Source organism: Myotis yumanensis, unplaced genomic scaffold, assembly GCF_028538775.1.
Source record: "Myotis yumanensis isolate MYYU_CA2020_CCGP unplaced genomic scaffold, mMyoYum1.0.hap1 SCAF_16, whole genome shotgun sequence".
NCBI lineage: Eukaryota > Metazoa > Chordata > Mammalia > Chiroptera > Vespertilionidae > Myotis > Myotis yumanensis.
The window spans coordinates 37,734,178-37,756,015 of NW_027223767.1; the positions used below are offsets into that span (position 1 = coordinate 37,734,178).

Consider the following 21,838-nt stretch of genomic DNA (forward strand, 5'->3'; position numbering starts at 1 on the left):
CCCCCCGCCCCGCCCCGCCCCCAGTTCTGTGCCTCTGAGCCTCCTCTGCCAAAGGCACTGCACAGAGTAGGGGAAGAAGAGAGGGGGAGGCCCGTGCTTCCTCCTCCCCAGGGCTCCCCGGGTGGAGCATCTAAAGAGCAAGGTTCCCTCAGTCCTCTGTGAACCCCCTTACAGTTTTCAATTCCTTTCCTCATGGGCCTGCCAACTAAGACTGCGACCACACATGGAAGTGTGTGTGTGGGTCCCGGACATTCCAGCTTCTGCAGCTTCTAACGTGGGGTTTTCTCTGAAGTAAAACGAATGAGAGCGGGGAGGTGGGGAGGAGCACGAAGGTGGGAAAGTGGAAGGGGGAAGAGAATGGAGATAGAAGGGCAGGCCTACCAAGGCCTGAGGGAGGGGTGGTGGGAGAGAATGATCCCCCCCACCACACCCCCAGAAGTCTTGGCTTGGCTGGGCCCTGAGAGGGCAGCCAGCCTGGCCCCTACCTTGGTGCTGCCAATACCAGCTGCCAGGCAGAAGGAGGCCTAGAGGAGAGGGAAACTGGGCAAAGGGAATGGAAGGCTTCCAGGCCAGCCTTGCCCAACGCGCCAGGCCCCTCAGGGGGCTCTCAGGGAGGGGCTGTGACCCAGGCAAGGCCTAGGAAGGGTGTTCCCTGTTCTGGCAAGGCCTATGGGCAGTCCTGAGCTTTGAGGATTCAAGAGGGCCCCCTCTGGACCTTTCTGAAGGTAGGACCAGCCTCGGATTGGACTGGGCCCGGGGGAGGGGAGGGGCAGGGACATTTATGGCCCATGGCTTGCCAACTAGGCCATGTGCCCACTGTGTCTGGCTGGTCAAGCCCCTTCCCCTCTCTGGGCTTCCATTTCTTGTCTGCACAATTTCGGGGGGGGGGCCGCTGCGGGGGCGGGGGGGTCCAAACATGACTGCCAAGGTTCTTTTTCAACTGCAGACAGCGAGAGCGCGGCAGCGGGAGTAGTGGAAGGAGGGGAGGTGGGGCGGCGTGAGCTGGCTTCTCTGGAATCCCCAGTCTTTCCCCTCCCCAGGGCTTTGCCTCTGAAGTCCCCAACCCACACGAACACGCGCGCACACATTTACATGTTTCATCTAGAGACTGGAACGATCGCCCGTGCCAGCGCTGCAAGGCCTCTCCCGCCAGTCCAACCCTTTCTTCCTCCCTTTTCACGGATGAGGAAACTGAGGCCCGGGTCCGGGCTTTCCAGAGCCCGGGGTTTCCCAGGCCCTCCCGCCCCCTCGCCCGCGCCCCTCCCGCGCCCCTGGCTCGCCACGCGAGGGCCGGCCGGGACTCCCAGGGGACCCCGCCGTCGGGGCAGCCCCCACGCGCGGCGCCGCCCAGCCTCCCCGCGCGGGACCCGGACCGCGGCCGCCGCTGCGCACTCGCGGGGGAGCCAGCGACCGAGGGCGGGGGCGGGGAGGGAGCGACCGCGGCGGGGAGGGGTGTTGGCGAGAGCTCGCGCGCTGTGTATGGTCTATCGGAGGCAGCTGACCTTTGAGGAGGAAATCGCTGCTCTCTGCTCCTTCCTGTAGTAACAGCCGCCGCCGCAGCCGCCAGGAGCCCGGGCCGGGAGCGAGAGCCGCGGGCCCAGAGCCGGCCCCGCCGCCGGACGGCTCGGTGCCGCCAGGTGGGTGGCCGCGCCGCGCGTCCCGGGCGCCGCGCGCGCGGAGAGGGGACACTTGACTCCCGTCCTGGCCCCGCGCCCGGGGACCCGAAGCCCGACGGCCGGGCGGGGTGCAGGGAAAAGTCCCCGCGCCCGGGAGGGAGTTCAGGCACCGCTCGGACGGGGGGCGCGGATCGGGGGCAGGCGCCGCGGGTGGGCGCCGTCCTCGCGCGCCGTGGGCAGGGGGCGCTGTCGCGCTGGGCAGGGGCAGAGAGACGGGGGGCGCAGCGGCTCCGGCGCCTCCGAGGAGAGGGCGCGTCTGTCCCCCCGGCCTCCGTAACAGCCCGAGCCACGTGCCCGCGGGGACCCCGCCGTCCAGGGGACGCCTTCGGGAGCGTCGCTCTGGGCTGGAATAGCCCCCCACGCCCCTTCCCAGAAATTGGTACCCAGGGTTCGAGGCCGGGTAGGGGGATTCTTGCCGAGGTCCGTGGGCCACCGCGGTCAAGTTTCTCTTTCAGTTTTTAGCTGTCCCCCCGCTGGGGAAGCCCGGGTGGGGCGAGGGGAGGGGAAGAGGAGGAGGGCACCTGACTTTCGAGGGCCCCTCCCCAAGCCTCCGCGGGTTCCTCGTTAGAGGGCAGGGCGGCCTTCCCCTCCTCACCATCTTTCTTCCCGCACAGGAAAGCCGGTCTGTGGGAGGGAGGGGCCTGGCCCGACGGACCGCGGTCCGGGCACGGGTGGGCATGGCCGGGCCAGGGGCAGGCCCAGCCCTCGCCTCTGCCCGGCCGGCGCGCCCTCAGCCCTCTGCTCGCCCCAGGTGAACGGCCATGGCGGGCTGGATCCAGGCCCAGCAGCTGCAGGGGGATGCGCTGCGCCAGATGCAGGTGCTGTACGGGCAGCACTTTCCCATCGAGGTCCGCCACTACTTGGCCCAGTGGATCGAGAGCCAGCCCTGGTAGGTGCCCCGGCTGGGCTGCCTTCCCCGGCGGGACCCTGCCGGCCAGGCCCCTCGGCCTCAGGGCTCCTCCGTGTGGGTGGGTGTGATTCTGGTCCTGTGGGCTCCTTTCTGTGAGGAAGGGGCCCTGTTCCATGTTGGCGGGGAAAGGGGAACAGGGAAATGGGCGCCCGGGAAGGGAGAGGGGCTGTTTCTAGACTCTGCTGCCCGTGGCGCTGCCAGGAACCAGGCGTGTGGGCGCTGGAGCACTCGTAGTCAGGAGCCTGGGGTTCCCGCGTCCTGCTGGGTGCCTGGCTTCCTTGCCAAGGAGGCACCCACAGAAGGCTTCTCTCCCCTGCCCTGCCCCAAGGGATGCCATCGATCCAGAAAATCCCCAGGACCAAGCCCAGGCCACCCAGCTCCTGGAGGGCCTGGTGCAGGAGCTGCAGAAGAAGGCGGAGCACCAGGTGGGGGAAGATGGGTTCTTGCTGAAGATCAAGCTGGGGCACTACGCCACGCAGCTGCAGGTGGGTGTGAGCGCTGGGTTGTCTGTGGGGAGGCCGTGGCCGCCTTCTAGTCCCAGCGTCGGAACCCCTGGGTTTTTCCTGGCCTGGACACTCACTGACTCACCGTGTGACCTTCACCTTATCGGCAACTTTTCTGCGCTTCGATTTCCCCCACCCCCTCTTTCTAAATCAGACCTGTGGGATCCCTCTAGCATATTACAAAGCGAGAGGTGGGGTGTGCTGGTCCCCAAGAGAAGGAGGATGGGTGAAACCACCTTCTGGACAGATCAAGCGGAAGGGATGGAGGTGGACTGAGTCAAGATTCCTTTATAGGAGAAAGGAGGAGTGGCAGATTCTAGAAATGAGGGCGTGAGGCAACCAGGCATCCCTCTTGGGGCTCTTCTAAAGGTGGGAGAGCTCTTGAAGTGGGGCAGGAGAGGAACAGAGTTGTCAGATAAAAGAGCCTTGAATTAGGCTTTAGATGTAAGATGTAGCTTCTCCTTCACTTGGGCCGGGGCGGGGGGGGGGGGGGGGGGGCGGGCGGGGGGCGTGGAGGATAGGGGAGAGGAAGTTTTAGTGGGAGCAGGAAAGGAGTGTGGGTAGTAATCATAGTCAAGCATTTATTGGAAATCACTAGTATTTCTTAGAGAACCACTTTTAAATAGAAGCAGCAGGGTGCCAGGGAAATAAAAAGTCCACCCCAGAAGAGGGAGGAAGCCGGAGAAACCTGGGGCAAAGGGGGAAGCAGAATAGGAACCCAGAGCTGGAGTATGGCGGAAAGTTTCTTGACCTTGACATTAGGCGCTCTGAGTTTTGAGTCATCTGCTCACTCATTTGCTTCGCTCTGTATAAGTACTTAACCTCTCTAAGCATCAGTTTTCTCATCTTTGAAATGGGAATCATCATTTCTGCTATGTCATAGGGTTTCATTGATATGAAAGTCATAGGGGATGGTCGGTTGGAAGTGCTTTCAGAACTGGGTTTCTAATGCACTGCAAGCCAAATGAAGATCTGGGAGGGGAAATCAAGTCAAGGAGAGACCGAGGTGACTGGTGACAGTTCCGGAGGCAAGGACTGGAGGGGAGGAAGGTGTGGGCGTGGCACTGCGACAGGCATGGTAGACACAGAGGATGGCCACTGGTCGCTGCTCTTGGATTCTTTCAGAACACGTATGACCGCTGCCCCATGGAGCTGGTCCGCTGCATCCGGCACATTCTGTACAATGAGCAGAGGCTGGTCCGAGAAGCCAACAATGTGAGTGTCCCCTGGGTGTGGGGAGAGGAGTTGGGAAGACTTTTCTCTCCAGACATAACTGTGACTTATAAATACTGGCATGAGAGGACACCAAAGAAATGAGAGGAGACATGAGCAAGTGTGAGGGGCAAGATTATTTGCAGGTGTGGAGTGACCCCCTGGCTTCAGTCCCTGGCTCCACCACTTTCTTGCTGTGTAACTTGAGCAAGTTACCTAACTTCTCTGAGCTTATGTTTCTTCAATTATAAGTAGGAATGGTGATAGTACCTACCTTGCAGGATTATTGTGAGCATTAAATGAGATACTATGTGGGCCAGGGACAGACAAACAGACCAATGAAACAGAAGAGGAAGCCCTAAACACACACACACACACACACACACACACACACAGCTGGAAACTCAGTCTGTGTCAGAAATGGCATTACAAATCACCAGGGAAAAGATTTGTCATTCAATAAATGGGCTAGGGCCAAATAAGAAATATTCTCTGGGACGGTCTGTGAGGAGAAATGGAGCCAAGGTCTGTGTCAGAGAAATGAACACAGTCAAGCTCAGAGAAGTGAGGCCCAGAGAGGCAGAACAGGGACTCATTCCCCAAGCTCTGGAATCATACAGGCATTGAACACCTGCTTGGACAATGGTACCAATGTTATACTGTCTGCAACAAAGCAAAATGAATTTCATAAAATGACATCACACGGGTAAAGACCGCCGAATAGTGCCGGGAGCACAGGTCTTATTGATTATCTGTTTGTTGTTGTGAACGCTGATTTCAGGAATTCGGCAGTTCATTCAGTAAACGTGTATTGAGGTCTGTGGTGTGTCCAGCCCAGGGCTAGGCCTGGAGAAACAGATAAAGACCTGGTTGTCACCTGGGAGGAATTCGGGTGATGATCGATTCTCCAGCGGTGAACTGAGGGTTCAGGGGGCATATGTGGGAAAAGGACCCAGCTCAAATCGGGGCAGGCGGGCAGGGGGCATGTCCTGAGGGAGGAGAGGTCTGAACTACAGTGGAGAAAGCAGGAGGGAGGAGGTGGGAGGAGTTTTTAGTCAAAAGTAGCAACAGTATTTGTGAGGGCAGGAAGGCAGGAGCCATCTTATCATATCTGAAGACTTGCAAATAATCAGTGCAACTGGGGAGAAGGGAGCCAAGTGGGGAGTCCTCATGCGTAAGGCCAGAGAGGAAGCAGAAGCCAGAGGGTCTTCCAGGACAATGCTTGTGTCCCTTGGCTTGTTGCATCACAGAGTTATCTGTAAACGCACAAATGAATTAGGCTCCAATTAAGAACTACATGTCTGTGATGCAGGTGTTGTCCTGGTTGGGGGAAGGGGGCTCAGGGGATGGGAATCATTCCTTCTTCTAGCCATGAAGGTGTTCTTGGACACCTTTGATATCCTAGGCCAGTGGTTGGCAAACTGCGGCTCGGCAAACCGCGGCTCGCGAGCCACAGGCGGCTCTTTGGCCCCTTCAGTGTGGCTCTTCCACAAAATACCGACTTCTGCGCATGGGCTGGTCCACGAAGTTTCAATCGCACTGTAAGTGCGAGCCTGCACGTGGTATTTTGTGGAAGAGCCACACTGAAGGGGCCAAAGAACTGCATGTGGCTCATGAGCCGCGGTTTGCCGACCACAGTCCTAGGCCTAAGGGATTTGGTGATGCACAAGACAGATGAGGTCTTAGCACTTAGAAGGCTCACATCCTAGAGCAAGGAAGCAGATAAGAGAGATGGTTGAGTGTCAACCTATGAACCAGGAGGTCACGGTTTGATTGCCCGTCAGGGCACATCCCCAGGGTTGTGGGCTTGATCCCCAGTAGGGGGTGTGCAGGAGGCAGCCAATCAATGATTCGCTCTCATTGTTGATGTTTTCATCTCTCTCTCACTTCCTCTCTGAAATCAATAAAAAAATATTTTTTAAAAGAAAATCAAAGAAAGAGGTAAAACCCAAGAACTAGACACTCTCAGATAAGGGTGGTGCTGTTTTGAATGGGCCCTTCAGAGACGGTCACTCTGAAAAAGTGCCAGTTGAAGTGCCAGCCTCGGGAAGATTTGTTCCAGAGTGATGGCCCCAAAAGTGCAAAGGCCCTGAGGCAGCAACGTGCTGGGTGTTTAAGGAACAGAAAGTAGCTGTTGTGGGCGCAGAGGCTGGCAGGGACGATCAGCCAGGGCAGTGGAGGCTGTGGGAAGGAGTTTGGAATTTTCTGAGAACGGTTCATTGGAAAGGCCCTGAAGACTTGGTTGAGAAGGAGATCAGACCAGGTCACTTAAATGTCTGAATCCACAAAGCCCTTGTTGATGCTTCCCCTGTAACTTCACTGTGGGGTTCTGAGGACACCACCTGCGAGAGGTTTACCTGATTCCCTCTCCCCTCGGTCACAAGTAGGTCTTGAGTGAGGACAAAGACAATGCGTGTTCACCTAGCCCAGTGGTCGGCAAACTGCGGCTCGCAAGCCACATGTGGCTCTTTGGCCTCTTGAGTGTGGCTCTTCCACAAAATACCGACTTCTGCGCCTGGGCCACGACGTTTCAATCACACTGTACGTGCTCGCCCGCATGTGGTATTTTGTGGAAGAGCCACACTCAAGGGGCCAAAGAGCCGCATGTGGCTCACGAGCCACAGTTTGCCGACCACTGAGCCTCCGTCCCCACTCCGTCCCAGCACCTAGCACAGCCCATGGCATTGGATCAGTGAAAGAATATGGAATGAGGGGTCATCATCATTAGTAGGAAAACCCAGGTAACTCTTGGGATGTGTTGAGTTCTAGTCTCTTTCAAAGAGAATTTAGATGGACCATGTTTGGGATCCTCTGGTGGAGTGAGAACTGCAATAGAAGTTTCTGCTATGCTTCATGAAGATTCCATAGTCTGCCAGCTCACACGTTTCTCCTCCTTCTTTGTCCCCCCCACCCCAGTGCTGACAAATGACTATCCTTCTGGCTCAAATCGCCCTTCCTTTTTACTCTAGATTCAGAGTTTGGGGTCTGTGGTATTGGCATCCCCCAAAGTCCGAGGTGTCTCCCATCCTCACTGCCCAGCTCACTGCGGCCTGCATTTCTGATATGTCCCCAGGGTGCCTCTCCTGTTGGGATGCTGGTTGACGCCATGTCCCAGAAACACCTTCAAATCAACCAGACCTTTGAAGAGCTGCGGCTGGTCACGCAGGACACCGAGAATGAACTGAAGAAGCTGCAGCAGACTCAAGAGTACTTCATCATCCAGTACCAGGAGAGCCTGAGGATCCAGGGTGAGGCCGCTGCAGCGTGGGCGGTGTGTGTCATGAGGATGGCAGCGAGGACCACTTTGTGAGCTCCTGCAGGGATAGGACTAGGTCGTGTCTATTTCCTGGGAACCTTCCCCAAAGCCTGGGAGGAGTAATGGCTCCGGGTGATGGAGCCCTTGCTGTGGGCCAGGCTCTGGGGTAAGCCTTTGCATGCATGACTCCATTCAACCTTTACAACAAACAGTTCTAGGATGTAGGTAGTTGCATTATCTCTATTTTGCAGATGGTAAAACTGAGGTTCGAAGAGAACAAGTAACTTGGCCTGAGTTGCTTAGAAAATTGCAGGGAGGTGTCATTAAATCACTGTACTTTATTAGCCAATATTGTCTCCCTAATTGTAGGTATTCCGTGAATATCTCAATGAATGAATAAATGACTGAATATGGGCAAAGTGTTCCCCCGTCAGAGGGAGCATTTAGGTTGAGAGTTCCGAGATTGGACCAGGCTGGGGAGAGGTGGAACTCTAGGAACGCCCCTTCTTTAGTCTTCCTTAGAGGAGATGGAACTGGAAGGAGGAGGTGACGGTGGACAATTCTCCTGTCTCCCAGAGCATCCTAGTGAGAACAGGAAGTGTCAAGCTATCTTTTCCTTTGCTCTTCTTTTTCTGGCTTCTTCAGGTAGACCTTTAGGTAATTGATTTTAGACCTTTCTTCTTTTCTAGTATATGGATTCAGAGTCATAAACCTCCTGCTAAGCAGTGTTTTAGCTGCCTCTCCTGATTTTTAATATGCTGTATAGTCACTATCATTCAGTTTGAAGCATTTTCTAATTTCTCTTCTAATTCTTTTGCACATGCATTTAGAAGTATATTGTTTAATGTCCAAATATTTTTTTCTAGATGTCATATCATCATTGATTTCATTTTCATTTCATTATTGAATTTCATTGTTGTCAGAGAACATACTCTGTAGGATCTCAATTCTTTTAAATGTATTGAGACTTGTTTTATGGCCCAGCATATGCTCAGTCTTGGTGAGAGTATCTGGTGGACTAGAAAAGGATCTATTTTCTACTGTGTTTCATTAAAAAGCAGCAAATAATAAATTCCATAATGTTAACAAATATAACAATACTTATTTTAAAATAAACATTTAAATATATGTTATAAATATTTATATAATATTACATATTATGCACATTGCATATAATATAGCTATATTTATGTAACATTTATATAGTATATAAACACCATGAAAACTTAAATATATATTCAGTATATATATTTATTATGTTAACATAATAAAATTGTATCAAAAAAAGTAAAATAAAAAAACAAACAACATCCTCTTTGTAATAATTTAAGCAATAAAAAAATATATTAAAAAAAACAAACACACAACATCTATATTTTCCAAAACAAAATTTAGTGAATAGAGTGGCATTGCTATACATTTTTTACACATCTCTTTAATGTTAGGGAGATAGCTGGATCTTGCTTTCAGTCTGTTGTAATATCACATATCTTGCAGCCTCTTGAAAAATGCCGCTGTATAATTATAAGAGACTAAAAGAGAAAAAGGCAAAATCTTATGACTTTTGAAAACGGTTTTGGCTTTGTGGCACCCTCCAGGCATCCCTGGTCCACACTTAGAGAACCATTGATCTATGTCTTTATTTATTTTTCTGCCTAATTGTTCTATCAGATGCTGAGAGAGAGGTATCAAAATCTCCTATTATATTGTGGAATTGTGTACTTCTCCAATTATTTCTGTCAACATTTCCTTTATGTACTTTGAAGCTTTTTTAGTAGATTCACATGCATTTATGATAATTGTCTGTCTGCTGGATTGACACTTTAATGATTATGAAATATCTTTCTCCATCTCTGGTAATACTCTTTGTCTTGAAGTCTACTTTATCAGAAATTAACATAACTTCCCAAGCCTTCCTGTTCCATATTGGCACAGCATATCTTTATCCATGCTTTTTAAAATTTAAAAATGTAGACAGCATATAGTTGTCTTGCCTTTGTCTTTATTCTGACAACCATTGCTTTTAATCAAGGTGTTTAGCCCAAAGATATTTAATGTAACATTTAATACAGTGGAATTGAGGTCAACATTTCAGTATTTATTTTCAGTTTTGTTCATATCCGTTTTTGTTTCTCTATTTTTCCTTTTATTATTATTTCACTTTGCTTAGGATTCTATTTTCATTTGCCTAGTTAAGCTTTCCTCCTAACCCTGCCCTGTCAGTATTTCCTGTACCCTCAGGCCAGCACATTGCCTGAATCTCAGTAGGTGTTGAATAGATGTCGGTGGGATGAGTCTAGCATGTCTTCTTCCCATCTGATTCCATACCTGACTGGCCCCAGGGTCGGGGGTGGGGGAGGGGAAGCCCACTTCCCAGATGGGGGAACAGGATAGCCAAGCTGTTAGTTCTCTCCCAGGCCGTGGACTGGTCACCATATCGATGATCCTGTTCTTGGGTTTTCTGTTTCCTATGTATGGGTTTGGGTTTGGGTTCTGGTTTGGGCTTGTACCCATCATGCAATGTCAGTTCCGTCTCATTTATCAAGTTCACCATCAGAAACACAGACTATTGATCTGTTGTGCAGAGAAGGCTCAGTTCCCTCCAGTGGAGCAGACAATTGCCCCACATCTCCTGGCGGCCTTCCCAGAAACGTCTGCAAATTGCCAGGAGAAACCTAACTGGGCCGCTCGCATAGGGAGGCCGCACCAGGCGTTGGGGACACCACCACCTCCCTGTGGTGGCAGGATCCTGAGGTGGCACCCGGACGACCCTGCTGTGTGCCTTGCTGGACGACGCTCTTCCTGCTCAGGCCCCTGCAGTGAGATGGGGGCCATCTCTCCGCATCCCCTTCTCGTCCTGGGCTCTTCCTGGCTGTCTGGAGTTGCTTTGGTCCTTCCCAGCCTGTGTGACCTTGGGCAGGGCCTAGGTCAGTGTGACGGGGCCCTCAGAGGCCTGCCAGCAGATTGACCAAGACATGCTGATGCTCACATCTTCTTGACTCAGCCCGAGAAAGGACACTGGGTGTTCAAAATGGCTATTGGCTGCGCATAATTACCCCAGAAGTTAGGATAGTGTTTCCCTAGGCGGGGGAAGGGATCGCAAGCTGTGGAGGTGAGCAGGTGGCTTTAATTGGGAAATGTTTGATTTCTTAATCTGGGTTATGAATTCACAGGTGTTTTTATATCATTCTTTCTCCCTTCCCTATGTCTTAAGTATTTCATAACTGATATTTTTAAAGAGGGTAATTATGCCTCACTGACTCCTATTCCTACCATTGATGAGCTTCCTAAAGCTAATATGAAGAGAATTGCCTCCGTTTCCTGAGAGAATATTGCTACTTTTTTTTTCTTAACTTACTTAATTTATTTTAAATCCCCACCTGAAGACGAGAGAGAGAGAGAGAGAGAGAGAGAGAGAGAGAGAGAGGGAAACATTGAGCATTTGCCTTCTTTAGTGCCCTGGCGGTTGGGTGCACCAGATGATGCTCAACCAACTGAGCCACTGCAGCAGGTTGAGAATCTTGCTGCTTTTGTGTAGGCCCCTCCCTCCCTCTCTTCTTTCTTCTCCATCTTCTCTCTTTTCTCTTCCTGTTGGTCAGCTGAGCTCACAGTGACCCAACCTGGACAAACTCGAGAGGCGCCTTCCTGCGCATAGAAAACCTCCTCTCCCCGAGAAGAGGCAGCTGTGCCCCAGGAGGCGGCACAGGCCCAGGAGCAGGGCCTTCCCTGGCGGGCGGGGCTGAGAGCTGCTGGTCCCCGTCACCCTTCAGTCCTGTCCTGTAGCCCATTGAGCAACAAGGACTCACTCTCACCCAGAGCGTCCACGTGCCAGGCAGCTTCCTGAGCATTTTCCATATCAGCCCTTTTCACTCCCAGGCAACCCGCCGAGGCAGGGAGCAGGCTTCCCCATTTGTACCCGGGGAGACTGAGGCACAGGAGAGTGAGGGGGTTCCCCCGGGTCCACCCCGCTAGCAGATGGCCAGGCGGAGCCAGACGAGGCAGTGTGGCTCCAAGCCGGACCCCAGTGTGGCATGAGGAAGCCTGGGCCCCAGCTGTGTGGGCTGGGGTGGTAGGATCCTCCTCAGCTGTCCCCACAAGCTTTTGTCTCCTCGTCCCTAGAGGGGAGCTCAGAGTTGGGGGCCAGGGAGTGAAGCAGGCGCATCTCCGGGGCCCTTGGCTGCCAGATCCCTGACTGGCCGTTGGTCAGACACGTCACCCTGAGGGTCTTGTCTGCAGAACGAGTGTGGTTTCTCTGGGTTTCCTGCTGGAAGCTGGGGGTCATGGCCACGGTGTCCTGTCCCTCCTCCAGCTCAGTTTGCCCAGCTGGCCCAGCTGAACCCGCAGGAGCGTCTGAGCCGGGAGACAGCCCTGCAGCAGAAGCAGGTGTCCCTGGAGGCCTGGCTGCAGCGCGAGGCCCAGACGCTGCAGCAATACCGCGTGGTGAGTGGGTGTGCGTCCCTCTCCGCCAGGCGTGGGGTCCACATCCTGAGCTGTCGGGGACCCGGGAGAGGGATAGGCCAGGGCCCCGGGGGCAGGAGGCCTGTGGGGGCCTGAGAGGCAGAGCAGGTTGGGGGGAGGCCCTGCCTCCTGAGCGAGGCCCTGCAGGGTTGTTCCCCGGGAGCCAGAGGGCCTGCTCCCCTCCCTCAGGAGCTGGCCGAGAAGCACCAGAAGACCCTGCAGCTGCTGCGCAAGCAGCAGACCATCATCCTGGATGACGAGCTGATCCAGTGGAAGCGGCGGCAGCAGCTGGCCGGGAATGGGGGCCCCCCTGAGGGCAGCCTGGACGTGCTGCAGTCCTGGTAATGGGGGGGGGACAGGGGCAGGTAGGGAGGGGGGGAGGGGCTCAGGGTGGTCTACCAGCTGCTTATTCTGCTCCCGAGTTTCCATGTGCAGCCGCTCGCTCTGTCCTGTGACAGGTCTTACTTCACCAGTGGTCTGGTTCCCGGCACAGACTTTGGTGCCCCCCGTCATGCTCCTCCCTGGGAAGGGAGTCACTGTGTTGGGGGTGGGGCAGGGCCAGGTGCTCTGGGCTGATGCTCGGCTGGTTGGGTACAAATCAGGGTCACGCCTCCTGCGTGTCTGTGTTTCTGGAAGTCAGGGCAGCCCCTGTCCTGCTCTGCTCAGTGGACAGGAGTGGGCGCTGAGGTGTAGAGGCTTCCTGGGTGAGCGTGGGGCTAGGTCTTGGGGGGCTCACCCCAGACTGGGAGCCTCTTCACCTTTGGCCTGGGGGAGGGGTGAAGGCCTGTCCTTTCCGTTGGCCCCGGGGCTGGGGCGCAGGTGTGAGAAGTTGGCCGAGATCATCTGGCAGAACCGGCAGCAGATCCGCAGAGCTGAGCACCTCTGCCAGCAGCTGCCCATCCCCGGCCCCGTGGAGGAGATGCTGGCCGAAGTCAATGCCACCATCACAGACATCATCTCCGCCCTGGTGACCAGGTGACTGCTGCCTCTCGGCCACGCCCAGCCCCGCATGTGGTTGGCCTGGGGGAGGCAGGGGGTGCTTTGCAGATGGGGGGGCTCTCACTGGCACCCTTGTCTCTCTCTGCTCACACCCTTTCCCTTCTGTCCCCAGTCGCCGTTGACCTTTCCCAGTTTCTCTTGTGAGCGCTACCTGGGCTGCCCTTGCTTCCTGCAGCCCCGTGCCAGCTGCCGAGTTCATGTCCCTGCCTCCCCTCCCGCCTCCCCCCGGCTCTCAGTGGCCTCCCTGGGAACAGGGTCTCGGCCACGTGCCCTTCCTCTGCCTGCCGAGCCCTGTGTGCGGCCTCCTCCCCACACGGGGGACCAGAGCCCTGTGCCCTGAGGCAGCATCTCGTCCCTTGGGTCCCCGCAGCACGTTCATCATTGAGAAGCAGCCCCCTCAGGTCCTGAAGACCCAGACCAAGTTTGCAGCCACCGTGCGCCTGCTGGTGGGGGGGAAGCTGAACGTGCACATGAACCCCCCCCAGGTGAAGGCCACCATCATCAGCGAGCAGCAGGCCAAGTCGCTGCTCAAGAACGAGAACACCCGCAAGTACGTGCGTCCTTCCTTATTGGTGCCTGACTCCAAGCTCAGTCGGGGGCCTGCCTCTGTCCTCCACGTGGAGGCCTAGTGATGGGACAGTGCGGCCTCCCTCTCTGCAGTATTTTGTCCTGGCGTTGCAGACACCGTGCGGTGTCTCTCCTGTTCATTCTGTCTGTCCTGGTGTTCACTTTGCTCCTCCTGAACAGAGGCCTTCCCCAGGCCCTGCTGTGCCCAGCACATAGTAGGTCAACAAGGATTGCACTGCTCGGGTGTTCTAGGGTCTGTGCTAAGTACTGGGACCCGGTATAATCCAAACAGAACTTGACTGTGCTTGACTAGAAGAGTAGGCAGCAGGCATGAGAAGTGCTTACTGGTGAGTGACAAGGGAGACGTGTGGAAGTGGGTCATGATGTAGGTGGAGCAGCGACACTTTGTCTCAGGCTGCAGGATGAATGGGAGGCAGCTAGTGAAGGAGCCTGGAGAGGGCAAATTTCCAGGCAGAGAACATGGGCCTTGTCCGGAAGGTGCATGTGTGGACAGAGAACCCAGGGCTGGGGTCCCGGGGTCGGGGCAGGCCACTCGTAAAGGGTATAGTGCACGAGTGAATGAAGGAGTGGACGTGAGAAGTGGGAGACTTGGTTATGTGGACTGAGGGCCTACCATGTGATCTGGGCATAGGGTGATGAAGGCCAAGAGGTTCTCACTTCCTTAGATCTTACGTTTTGGCTGGGGAGGGAGACGGTCCTGTGCTTTTGAAAATAAGGCAGTGTCAAAAAGGGATACCCGGGAGAAAGAAAATCAAGACAGAGTGCTATCCCAGCATCTGGGTAAACGTATCAACACCACATGGGTGGTTGAGGAGGGCCTTTCTGAGGAGCTATTTGAATCGAGACCTGAATGAGAAGGTCAAGAAGGTTTGGGGCAACAGGAAGAGTGAGTGCAGAAGTCCTGAGGTTGGACCACGCTTGCATGTTCAGCACAGACGAGGCAGCACGGCTTGCTTGTTCCGAATAAGGGAAGAGGAACCCCATGAGGCCAGGGAGGAGGGCGGGGGGTGGTCCTGGGGAGACTTGTAGGCTGTGGTCATGATTTTAAGTTCACTAGAAGCTGAAGGGCCTCACATCAGTCTTGATGCTCAAGGTATTTTGAACCTGATGATAGAGACCCAGACCCCACCCTTGACGACTGTTGGGTACTGTCAGGTTGATGAGAAAGTAAGGCCGGGACCCAGCGAAGAACGTTCTCAGGGGGTGGGGCAGGGGCTGTGGGCCCGGCCAGCAGCAGGGCCATGTTCCTGGCTGGCCTGTGTGGAGACGGGGCTCCCGTCTCTTCCACAGCGAGTGCAGTGGAGAGATCTTGAACAACTGCTGCGTCATGGAGTATCACCAAGCCACTGGCACCCTCAGCGCCCACTTCAGGAACATGGTGAGGACAGGGCCTGGCTCTGGGAGGGAGGGAAGGTCTGCCCAGAGCTCGGTCCCTGTAACCAGCTCCTATCTCCCGACCCCCGCCCCCCTCGGGCCCTACCTACAGTCGCTAAAGAGGATCAAGCGCGCTGACCGGCGGGGCGCGGAGTCCGTGACGGAGGAGAAGTTCACGGTCCTGTTTGAGTCTCAGTTCAGCGTGGGCAGCAATGAGCTTGTGTTCCAGGTGAAGGTGAGGGCGCGCACTCCCCTTGCCCGCAGGTCACCCAGGAAAGCGCAGGGACCTGCCCGCGGCCACCGGGCTGGTTTGGGAACCCAGAGAGCTCCGAGTCCGTGGCTCTTGGATGACTTGCCCTGTGATGCTATCAGAAAACCTGCTCTCACTGCTGGTGCCTGTTTGCGAGGTTGTATTGCAATCTGGCACCGGCCCACGGAACTCAGGCGATGGGCCAGGAAGAAAGATGTTGTGTTTCTCGTGTGTTTGTTTTTGCTTTGGTTTTGGCGGGAGGGGCTTGTGGTTGGGACTGCGGGGAAGCAATGAGGTGGGGAGCCTTGCCCAAGCCGAGGGCAAGAGGGTGGTCGTATGCCCTCAACTCTCATTCTTTTGACTCCCCTAGACCCTGTCCCTTCCTGTGGTGGTCATTGTTCACGGCAGCCAGGACCACAATGCCACGGCCACCGTGCTGTGGGACAACGCCTTTGCCGAGCCCGTGAGTCCCCTGGGACCCCGTCTCCTGAGCCTAGGGTCTCCCAGGGTCATTCTCAACCCCTCGGGGCCCTGCCGGGTGGTCCTCCCCCACCCCGGGACCAGCTCGAGTGAGGAGAGGGGAGAGGGGCAGCTGGTGTGAGTGCCCTGCCCTCTCGGCATGCCCTCGGGCTGTGTCCAGGCTCCCGTCTTAGGATTAGGGTCTCCCAGGTCCGTGAGCTTCGTCTTTGGGATCTGGCCCTTGATCTTCCTTTGGCTTGTGGTTTGGGTTACTGATCTCTGTCCTCAGTCCCCTGGTCTGGTCTCTATCTTGCACACCCACCTTCTGCCCCTGCTACCCCGCCTTCCTTTCCCTTGTGTTTGTCTCCTTTTCTGGGTTTTTCTCAGTCTCCTCTGTCTCTAGGTATCTGTAGGTCTGTGTGTCTGTGTTAGTGTGTGAATATTTCCTGCTCCCTCAATCCCCCCCGCCCCTTCTTCTCTCCCCCTCAGGGCAGGGTGCCCTTTGCCGTGCCTGACAAAGTGCTGTGGCCGCAGCTGTGTGAAGCGCTCAACATGAAATTCAAGGCCGAAGTGCAGAGCAACCGGGGCCTGACCAAGGAGAACCTCGTGTTCCTGGCGCAGAAGCTGTTCAACAGCAGCAGCAGCCACCTCGAGGACTACAACAGCATGTCCGTGTCCTGGTCCCAGTTCAACAGGGTGAGGGCCCCCGCCGGCTGCCAGCCTGGGCCCACCTGGGCCCTGCCACCCCTCCCCCGCCTCAGGGACAGGGTTCTGCCTGAGGTCAGTGCCCCACCCTCTCTCACAAGCAGGAGAGATGGAGGGGGCTGGTACCCCAAGGAATGCAGTCAGCTGTGACAGCCAGAGCAGGACCACAGAGAGGAGCCTGGAGCTGAGAGTCCGGATCCTTGGGCTCTAGTCCTCGCCTGGTTAACTATTTTGCCAGGCCCCTGCCCTGCTCTGGGCCTCAGTTTCCCCATCTGTGAAATGAAGGGGTTGGGCAGGAATGGCTGTTGTATGTCCACCCCCCTCCCCATGGGGTTGTTGTGGGCCTCTGGTTCTCAGACCAGAGGCGAGCTGACTCTCCAGTTCCCTCGCAGAGGGGTTGGGGACTGTGTGGACAGCCGCAGTGTGGGACAGGTAGGGCGAGGAATTGGGAGAGGGTCTGGATGAGGACAAGAGGCACTGATGGTTTCCTGGGCCACCTGTGACGACAGGGGCCCCAGCCCTGACTTGGGGTTTCCTGGGGTTCTCAGGAGAACTTGCCGGGCTGGAACTATACCTTCTGGCAGTGGTTTGACGGGGTCATGGAGGTGCTGAAGAAGCATCACAAGCCCCATTGGAATGACGGGTGAGGAGTGGCGGGCATGGGGGTTGAGAGGGCGTGGGCTCAGGGGACAGTGGCTGCTGGCCCAGCAGTGACACTGTATGTTCCGTGCTCCCAGGGCCATCCTAGGTTTTGTGAATAAGCAACAGGCCCACGACCTGCTCATCAACAAGCCCGATGGGACCTTCTTACTGCGTTTTAGCGACTCAGAAATCGGGGGCATCACCATTGCCTGGAAGTTTGACTCTCGTGAGTGCCCTCTTTTGTCCACACTCCAGCCCCAATTTCCCCGCGCCCCCTTCTCCATCGGGCCTGCATCCTTAGAAGGTACCTGGTGGGAAAGATAGGAACTGAGCTCAGAGTCTGGGAGGAAACACATTCCCTTTCTATCATTTCCCGTTTTGGAGAACCTAACATCCTGGCCCCCTAAGGCTCCGGGATGGCTGGGTGAGTCTGTCAGCAGCTCCATGCTCTCCCTTCTCCGCCCTGACCTGGCCTTGTCGGTATCTACTCGCCCGGTTTGCTGCGTAGGATGTTCCCACGGACGTTCCCTTGCCCTGCGCCAGGGATCTCAGGGATGGGGTTGCCGTGGGGACTAGTAGGAGACCCGGTGTCTCCGCAAGCCCGTCCTGAGCCCCACAACCCCGGGCCTTCTCCTGAGGGCGGGCGGCGGGTTGTGGGAACGAGCTTGTCCTTTTCACAGCCGACCGCAACCTGTGGAACCTGAAGCCGTTCACCACGCGGGATTTCTCCATCCGGTCCCTGGCCGACCGGCTGGGCGACCTGAGCTATCTCATCTACGTGTTTCCCGACCGGCCCAAGGATGAGGTCTTCGCCAAGTACTACACGCCTGTGCTCGGTGCGTCCTGCCTGGCCCTCCCCAGTCCTCCTCGGCCCAAGGACTCTCTCTCAGGCTAGGCAGTGGGGACTCCCCAAGAGCCCTATGGGCTTCGGTCACGGGATGGTGCAAAGCAGGTGGAGAGGATTTCAGGGCTGGTAAGCGAGGAGAGGGAAAGCGAAACCACGGAGCCTGCTTTCTTCTCTGCCAAGGGAAAAGCCGGTAGACTCTCACTTCTGCCCTTGGGAGAGGAGGCTGCAGTGCTGGGGAGGAGCCAGGATGAGTCACACCCACAGATAACGCACTTCTTCCTCCACCGGCCCAGCTCCCCGCCCTTAATCCTGCTCCCAGGCGCAGTGCAGGAGCACAGTGGACAGGTTTTTCCTCTTCAACTAGTCCCCAACCCATTGGTTTCGTTGGCTCCTTGGCGTTGATTCTGTTTCCTCGGAAGTGGTAGGGGTGGGGAGAGAGAAAGCAAAGGGCCAGAAAAGGAAGCCGGAGCAGGGATGAGCCTGAAGCCAGGCTCTGGGTCGCCCTCTGGCGGGTCCGTCAGCAGGTGTTCATTTGGGGTCCGTGGGAAATCCCATCCTGGCTGAGGCCCCCAGCAACTGGGATAAGAGGCAGGCTCCGTGGGGTGCGTTTCCACCCTCCGACAAGTGCCCAGAAACTTTGGTTCTCATCACAGTTCCCCCCTCGGCAGCTAAAGCCGTGGACGGATACGTGAAGCCACAGATCAAGCAAGTGGTCCCTGAGTAAGTGTCTGGGGTCCAGCTCTGGTCTCCTGCTGCCTCTGTTCCCCCGCCCCTGCCCCCCACCCCCGCTGTTCTCACCCCTTACCACCACCCCCTCCCGTCCAAGGGCCCAGCATTCCATTCTCCCTAAAACCTGGCTCAGCGCTGGGGAGGGAACGGGCTTGGTCACCATGGGCCAGTGCCCAGGGCCCCCTCCTGCACTTTGTCCTCTGCCCCTGAGAGAGGCAGAAAGATGCCCCTGAGCCCGTCCCCTGTCAGCGCTGCCCTGAGGCCGCTGAGGCTCTGCTCTGCTTCCTCCTCCAGGTTTGTGACGTCTGCAGACTCTGCTGGGGGCAATGCCACCTACATAGAACAGGCCCCCTCCCCGGCTGTGGGTCCCCAGGCTCATTACAACATGTACCCACAGAAGTAGGTTGTGTTCTTACAGGGCTTCATGGGGGGCTGGGACTGGGCACTTGGCCTTGGGCTGGACCCCTGGAGGGCTGTGGGCCAAGGAATCCAGAGCTCCTCCAGGTCTGAGACCACCCAGCCCAGGCCAAGCTCTGGCATGTGCCTGCCAGGGGCAGGGAGGGTGAGATCAACCAGTAAAAAGCACAGTGCATTTTGGGACTTAACACACAGCAGGGTCCTTGCGGTGGTGCTGACTAGCTGTGTGACCTTGGGAAAATTATTGAGCCTCTCTGGTGCTGTTTTCTCATCTGTAAAATGGAAGCAAGAATACCTGCCTTGGGGGGTTGGGGTCAGGAATAACGAGAGAGTGTGTGTAAAGCATTTAGCACAGGTGAGGCTGCTGTAGGGATTTCACACAAGACAGCTGTGAATGGGGTGGTCGTTCTTAGGAGCCAGGGGAACAGGGTATCCTTGCCCCTCTGTGGGGTTCCCGTGGTAGAGAAGTAGTTCTCTTCTGAGTTGTGGATGGTCTGGGCTGGTTGTCTGTTTGCCTGGGAGGCTCAAGCTGTAGTGGGATCCCCACAGGCTTGGGGGGGTCGCCAGCCAGGAGGCCCTGAGCAAGATTCCGGACATGGTCAAGCCTCATTTCCTCCTCTGAAAAGCTGAGTGAATGCCTACCTTACAGGTGGCTGGAAGGATTGGAGTAACGTGGTTACAAGGCCCAGGTCCTCATAGGTGCTCAGTGGATGGTGCCTAGGATTTAATGGAATAGCGCTGCAGGTGGGCAGAGCTCACTGGGTCAGCCACCTCCTTTGACAGTTGAGGACAGGGAGAGGAAAATGAATTCCCCTCTATCACTCAGTGAGGCAGTGAGAGATGAGACTGGGTGCCTCCCAAAGAGCCAGTGACTACATCTTGGGGTGCAGGGGTCTAGCCAGAGCTGGTCTGAGTGGGGAGCAGACTGGGGACTTGCCCCCGAGAGCTTGAGGCAGCGAGACCAGCCAGCTCCCTCTGACATCCCCCCTCTCTCCACCAGTCCTGACCCCGTCCTTGAGCAGGATGTAGAATTTGACCTGGACGAGACCATGGACGTAGCCCGGCACGTGGAGGAACTCCTACGCCGCCCGATTGACAGTCTGGACCCCCGCCTGTCCCCCCCTACCGGGCTCTTCAGCTCTACCAGAGGCCCGCTCTCCTGATGTGTGAACCCCACACTTCTTGGAAACTACCCGTGCAAAGGGTTCATATTAATTGTGATTTTCGTGTTGCTGTGCATATTGGTGCCCTTGCAGGGCACCGTGTATATTTGTGTGCGAGGTGCGCCACCTCGCCTTCGCAGTCCTAGGTGTGTGGCTGCTGCCCAGGCAGCCGCCGTTTTCTCCAGATCAAGGTATTTCAGGAGAGTCCCCCAGGCCCGTCTCTGCGGTGGGAGAGACTGAGCTGCTTCAGTCGCGCCAGGTACTCAGTGCAGGAAGCCGCCTCCTGCTGGGGCCTCCATCTGCTCAGCAGCTATTTGAATGAAACTGTTCGAGGAGGGGAATAGAGACAGGCAGCATCTCTAAGCTTTACTCCCGACTTAGAAGCTTTGCCTCCCAAGTGTGTGTGTGCGCGCGCACATGTATGTGCATCTGCTCTCATGCACGCGTGTTGGTCTATTGCTTCTTCCCTTGGAAGGGAGGTTGGAGATGAACATGGACTCCAGACTTTTTGTGAACTGAGAGCTTATCTAGGTTGTGGCCAAGTCCCTCGGCCTAGATGGGTCATCTGAGCCGGGCCCGCCAGAGCCGCTCCGCGTGTGTAATTTCTTGGCCTCCCACCCAGAGCGTGATGCCATTGCCAACGCTTCCCGCTCCTTCGCACCCAACATCCCCACCCCTCCATCTGGCCCCCGCCTCCTTTCCTTGCCTCTGTTGCTTATAGGAGAGGTAGGAGAGGGGAAGACAGGTGTAGGACCTGGTGTGAACAGGGGACCCAGGACTTGTAGGGCTGATCCCCTCTGGTCCTGGAAATAACCTGCATGGAGAGACAGCAGCAAATCAGTGGGATCTGGAGTGAGGGGTGAAAGCTGATCTCTGCTTCCAAGCTGCTGGGAGGTGGAACCTGGAAGAGGCCTCATCACAGTTGCATAACCCGCTGTGGTGGGAGAAGGCCTGGCTCCCAACCTCGCTGGCTCCGCCCTCCCAGGCTATCTGGCCTGCAGCCAGGGGCAGCTGACAGTGGGATAGTGGGAGCCCCAGGTTGAAACCTCTCTGAAGGCGCAGGGGGGTGAGAAGAGGGAGTCTTTTGTACTTTGTACATAGGCCATACATTTGTGAAAAGTGTTTTGAAATAAAATATTTTTTTTTTTTTTCATAAAACTGCTGGTGTGGGTCCTGGTTGGGGAGCCCTGGGAGCTGGCGGCGTTTCGCTCCTTCCGTCCTACGTGGCTGACACTGTGCTGTGTAGCTTGAAGCTACAACTCTGCTCCTTTTCTGTGTTTTAAGGGTGGGCCAACCCCCCTGGAACACGGTCAGTGCTTCTCACAAGACTAAAGAGCTAAGCCTCGGTCTCGGGAAAGGATGGGGCAGGGATTGCTGGGGGAAGGGACGCGAGGAGCGGGAAGAAGTGTGGCCGCTGCTGTGAGCAATCCTGAAGCTGGCGGCTGAGGGCCAGGGCCACCGCGACTCTCAACCCTTCTGGGGCCAGGGTCACTGGAGAGCCTCCCAACCGGCCCTCTTCCCAGAGACCAGCAGATGGCACCATCCCACTGCCACTGTGTCTCAAATGGCCCGAGACCAGGAGGAGGCTGGTCAGGGCAGAAGGGGACAGTCTCCCCAAGGTCCAGGGGCTGTCACTGGGGCCCCTGGGGG

General features: G+C 56.2%; 1 protein-coding gene across 2 annotated transcripts; it reads left to right on the forward strand.

Moving 5' to 3' along the window:
- The first annotated feature begins 1,539 nt into the window (after window positions 1-1,539).
- On the forward strand, window positions 1,540-21,346 carry LOC138994471 (signal transducer and activator of transcription 5A). 2 transcript variants are annotated; one of them, XM_070394435.1, is made up of 19 exons: window positions 1,540-1,637; window positions 2,428-2,565; window positions 2,915-3,071; window positions 4,215-4,304; window positions 7,375-7,549; window positions 11,867-11,997; window positions 12,205-12,356; window positions 12,835-12,990; window positions 13,385-13,564; window positions 14,893-14,980; window positions 15,089-15,211; window positions 15,597-15,689; window positions 16,175-16,381; window positions 16,939-17,033; window positions 17,128-17,258; window positions 17,713-17,868; window positions 18,533-18,599; window positions 18,903-19,007; window positions 20,026-21,346. In XM_070394435.1, exons 2-19 carry the CDS (start codon window positions 2,438-2,440, stop codon window positions 20,186-20,188), a joined length of 2,397 nt encoding a protein of 798 aa, XP_070250536.1. In that variant the 5' UTR covers window positions 1,540-1,637; window positions 2,428-2,437; the 3' UTR covers window positions 20,189-21,346. The 2 variants fall into 2 exon arrangements, with proteins under 2 accessions (XP_070250536.1, XP_070250537.1); XM_070394436.1 differs by having other exon boundaries at window positions 18,548-18,599.
- Window positions 21,347-21,838: the final 492 nt, after the last annotated feature.